At 35.5% G+C, this 5387-nt stretch overlaps 1 protein-coding gene across 1 annotated transcript; it reads left to right on the top strand.

Moving 5' to 3' along the window:
• The first annotated feature begins 1225 nt into the window (after positions 1–1225).
• LOC131857590 (uncharacterized) lies at positions 1226–5070 on the top strand. Its single transcript, XM_059210275.1, has 4 exons — positions 1226–1342; positions 4011–4350; positions 4574–4740; positions 4846–5070. Exons 1-4 carry the CDS (start codon positions 1226–1228, stop codon positions 5068–5070), a joined length of 849 nt encoding a protein of 282 aa, XP_059066258.1.
• Positions 5071–5387: the final 317 nt, after the last annotated feature.

The raw sequence follows: 5387 nt of genomic DNA, 5'->3' as shown, positions 1-5387 counted from the left end.
TTATTCTGTGTTATTGCACTAAGGGTTTCTACCGGTTGGTGAAACGTGTTGGAGATTGGTCTTAGCATGATTTTCAGTGGATGTAATTGTTTAGGAATTAGGTTCATGATATGTAATATAAATCATAATATTGGTCTGGTGATATCATGTGATGTAATTTTTGTAATTATGCATTTATAGGTTTAGGGTTTGCCGATGTTATCATTAAGGTTGATGAATTGTAGTTATAGGCAACTTATTCATGTAATCTCGGGATTGATGGTTATGTATACATTTTTAGAGGAAGTTTTATGTGTGAATAGTGATATATCATTCCGTGGAAAGTTGTAAAGGATTTGGTGTTGCAAGGTAGACATTTGTGCTTAACTGGAACTGTATCAAGCATTAGGAGATGCTACATCCACAGTTCATTCTTTCTGGATTGTAGTCCAATGTGTTTGTACGTCAGTGTGACTTCCCTTTTGTGATGAGTAGTGCACTTTAGGTGGTTGGCCTGATTACAAGTGCAATCCCTATTGTAATTTTTTCACAGACTACTGCATAAGTATTATCTAATTGTGGGTAGGGTTTCCCACTATGGTTTTTCCCTTTATCGGCTTTTGCACATCAAAATATTGGTGTTGTGTGTACTATGCTTTCATGCTTTATGTTTGATTGTGTTGGTTTCTTTGTGCTTTGGTATACAGTTTATAATTTGCATTGACTGTTATACTTGTAAGAAAATTGATTCACTCCCCCTCTCGGTTTTCTCCCAATATTAGAATTGTCTAACAATATTGTGGGTCTCAATCTCATTGTGGTTTTCCCCTTAATTGGGTTTCCATGTAAAAATCCTGGTGTTATGGTCTTGTGTTTATTTGCTTTGTGTTTCTGCACTCTACTTTTATTCATCTACATTAAGTGGTTTAAAGGACAGATTAAGTATGTTAAGAATTGTAGAAAACTGATTCACCCCCCTCTTGTAGTGTTCCTTGATTCCAACAATTGGTATTAGAGCCTATCACCTTGAAAGAAGCCTAACAACTTGAGGAGGCTCCAGGAAGGTGATTCAATGGATTTTGGTAGTCTAAAACATTAGCTTATTGTAGAACTTGAGGATCTTGGTCATGCCCAAGTTGAGGTCCGACAAGTAAAAGAAAACCTTAAGGATGTTGAGAACTTCATTGAATCATTGAAAGATCAATTGAACAAGTCAAGGGAGAAAAGAAAGGAACTTGTTGATAAGATGAAAGAGAAAGAAAGTCAAAGAATTGATGATCAATCCATGAAGGAGAAGTCAGAAGAGTGTGAAAGACTTTTTAGAGACAATATATTTCAGAAGAATGAGATGGAAGCCAGTGTGGTGAGACTGACAAAGAAGATTGAAGAAAGAAAGAAGAATGAGTAGAAGATTGCTCAATCCTTGAAAGACAAATTTGAAGAGTGTTGCAGACTTGAAAATGAGAAATGATCAAATGAAGCAACAATTGTATGAAACCAAGGAAGATCTTGGAAAGCAGATCTTTCTTCTTAATTTTGATCTTGATGCTGCAAATGAGTACAAGGAGAAATTTTGGATCAAATCATCTAGACTTGATGAAATGCTTGCAAGCTAGAAGAATTCTAATGATTCTCAAGGTCTTGGATTTGAGAAAGGTTAAAGCTCCAAATCAGCACAATAGAAGAACAATTCAGGAAGGCCTCCGATAAGGAAACTTAATGCTCATAAGTTCAAGGGTAACTATTTTTTTGCAATAAAATTGGTCAGATGTGTAGTCAATGCAAAAATAGGATGAATAATAATGGTCCATCTTTCGCTGGTCAATGTTTCAAATGCAATAAGTATGGTCACAAGGCAAATGAACTCATAAGTATGATGAATGAAATTTAAAATAGAAGTGTCAAATGTTATGCACATGGTAGGCTTGGACATGTTGCTAATCAGTGCAGATCAAGAGGAAATTGGATGAACTTCAAGTCTAGACAAGGAAATGGTATTTTCTATGCTTGCAACAAATCCAGTCACATTGCTAAGTATTACAGAAGCATAAATGTGAATAGGAGAGGTTTGGACAACAAGAATAAGAATGTGAAGGCAAATGAGAAGGGAAAAGAAAAATTTGAAGAGATCAGAGATCAGATGAAGAAGACTTGGGTTAGGAAGAGTGATTCAGAAGCATCAAATGGATCTGCACCTGATTTCAATGTTGGAAGCTCATCCGATAACTAAGCTAAGGAATTACGCCTTAGGGGAGGTTTTCATGAAAATATTACAAACCACTTGTTGGAGATTTGTACCTAGTTCTAGTAGGTTGCAGGTGTTTTATTTTATGATCACTAAATCGGTGAAATATTTTTCGAAAGTTTTTGATGATCCGCAGAAGATTTCTTGAAGATCTGTTTATATTAAAGGTATCCAAAAGATTAGGGATAAAATAATTTATTATACCTAAAAGTTAGGTATGCGGAGGATAAAAAGAAAATTAACCTATTTATTTCTCACTTTGCATTCTAAGTGAGAGAGAAGAAGAGTGTAGTGAAGCATGATTTCTAGAGATTCAGAGCGAAAAGAAGATTTGTCATGCGATCTTGCATCCAGTTGAAAGATATTTATTGGTTGACACTTGTTTAGTTTGAAGCTTAAATTTTCAAAAATGGCATCCTCTAGAATTGCGACCCTATTGGTAGTAGATGTCACTTTAAGGGCAAGACCTAATTTTAAGAAGCATTCACATAAGTCAATGGAAGATGATTTGAGTGGTTCTTTTTCATCAGTCCCATATGGAGTTTTACATGTGGAGGATATTAGGGTTTACATCTATTGCAATATTGAGGAACTTGGGAGTACTCAAATGATAAAATTATACATACAACACATGATTGATGGAATGGGAAACATAAAACTTGAATTTAAGTTGATAAAACAGAAGGGTTTCATGCAGTTCATCAACTTTTTGGTGTTTGATGAACTTGAGTGGGTACGATATATTCTGAGTAGAATTCACAATGAATTCATTGGCTTGACAAACCCCATAAGATTACCAAGAGTTAAATTAAGGCAGTGACTTGTTTGAGCTTAGTCGGTGAGGTACCTGCTTTGAGAAATGTTAAGAACTAGATGGTAACAAAGGCTACCAATTCCTAATTTGATAAAAGGTCGATGACAATGAGTGATATTATGGAATATGATGTCAGGTTTGCATCAATGGTAATGGGATACAAAATATATCATTCTAGCTGGGACAATTCAGTATCCGATATGGTCATCTATGTGGCCTATCAGACATTGAAAGAAGATAAGAAATATGACTTATGTGAGGTGCTCCAGATTGAGCTATTGAGCAACTTGAGGAAAATAAAACAGGATAAGAAGCATGTATTTAAATTTGGAATTTTGATCATATGTTTATACTTCTCTTTTATGAATGAGATTCTGGGAGTGGGAAAAGTTCAGTGGGCCTATGATAGGCTAGTGGTAGTGCAAATAAAAGAAACACTTCAGGATCTCAGAGAATCAAAAATCTAGAACGACATACTATGGGGATACTTCAATACCTTTCAAAGCATGATGCAAAGAAGAGAGAGAATTCCTCAGCAGATAGTGGACAACTATCAGGATACAATTTTTTTTTATGGTTGATACTGACCAATGCCTTATGGAACTTGTGGAGCCAAGAACTTCATGGATCATGCCCATACGGTATGAGTTTGAAGGACATATTCTTTATGCATGTGCTCAACACTTATTGAGCAAACTAGTGGTTAAATATGAGGAGAGGTTTGGAACATACAAGGAAAAGAGCTTGGACTTACACACTAAGTTCAAGAAGCATGAGATTCAAAAGAAGGTTAGGAATGAGGTAGAGAAATTGGCAGAGAACCTTGGGATTACCAAGTAGGTGGTTTGAAGAGCCAGAGAAAAGAACATTTTGAAAGAAGAAGATATTGTAAAACCCAAGAAGGCTAAATTGGAAGCCCCTTCACTTAAGCCTAAGCAATCAAGGAGCTTTGCATCCTTCTTTGATGGTCAGAAACCTATTAGCTCTCCTAAGCCCCAAGCTAAACCATCCATTGAAGGAAAGAGGAAGAGAGGGAAAGCTAGAGTATTCATTTCTACTGATGAAGAAGAGACAGAGTCTGATGAAGAAGAGACAGAGTCTGATGAAGAAGAGACAGAGTCTGATGAAGGTGTCAAGGAAGTGAAGAAAATCTCAAAGGCTACTAAGGTAGCCAAGGAGAAACCATCTAGTGAACCAAAATCTCATAAGAAATCTAAGACATCTAAACATGATGTTGCATTAAAGAAAGGAAAAATTGAAGTTAAGCCTCCTATATCTTTAGATCAGATTGTGAATGAGGTTGTGAAGAATGGTAATTTCAAGCCATTATCAGAATGGTATAAATTTTTTGATGAATCTAGTAAAAGAACCTTATAGGAAGAAATTGTAGAGTACTTGAATGTATATAGTAAAGCTCTAATTGAACTAATGTCAATCATACCCAAGATCTTGTATGAAATTTTGGATACTAGAAGACAAATGATAAATAAAGAGGATGAGAGATTGAAAGATTATGTATGTTAATCTATGTTCAGTAATTTCTAAGGTAGAGATAGAAAGATTACTCAAGTTAACAAAGAATGAGTTTAGGAGTAAGTACAAAGTGAATAAAATCATGTTTGGGAAAATTGATGAGGTTGCAAAAGAAAATAAGAAAATTTTGTCAAAAGTTTTGTTAGAGAACCAGTATGAAGTTAATCAGGTAAAAGGAAAAGAAGGATCCCATCCAGAACCTCTAAACATGCCATCATAAGATAATTTGGAAGCTAAGGAGATAATGGATCATAATTTTTCCCCAGAAGTTTAGATAGTTGAGAAAATAGAGGTTAGTATGCAAGAAGTGGTTAGATTTGAAGATGAAAGGAAAGAAGATGAAGGAAAGGACAAGGATGATAATCCTCTAGTTGATGCAGATAACCCTCTAGTTCTTGAGAAGAAAGAAAATATAGAGATGAATGTAGAAAAGGGAAAGGTGGAGGTTAAGGTTGAAACACTAGCAAGAGGCACTAAGGAATTAGTGAAGGGGAAGTAGATTCATGTAGTGGATCAAAAATTCATCCAAGGCCCCATCAACCTAGCTTCTCTATCCCTCATCGAAGCACTCAAATTAGTTGTATTTGCTCAAGCCAAAGAAAAAGATAGGTAGTGCGGTGAAGTCAGGTGACCCACCATAGATTGAAAACGACCCACATCTAAGTCTTTAGGGATGTTAGTGGTGAGCAAAGATTTGTCTAGAATCTCTCTATGAGAAGAAGAGATTTGAATCAGTTCAAGAATGGAGATTTTAGCAGTTGTTCGATTTAATTGTTCAACAATGCTATAACCAGAAGAAGATGATGAAGCCAGTTG

The sequence above is a fragment of the Cryptomeria japonica genome, chromosome 8 (assembly GCF_030272615.1).
Source record: "Cryptomeria japonica chromosome 8, Sugi_1.0, whole genome shotgun sequence".
In the NCBI taxonomy this organism is placed as follows: Eukaryota; Viridiplantae; Streptophyta; class Pinopsida; order Cupressales; family Cupressaceae; genus Cryptomeria; species Cryptomeria japonica.
Note: the sequence above shows the minus strand (reverse complement) of the source record. Positions and strands in the feature narration are given on the sequence as shown.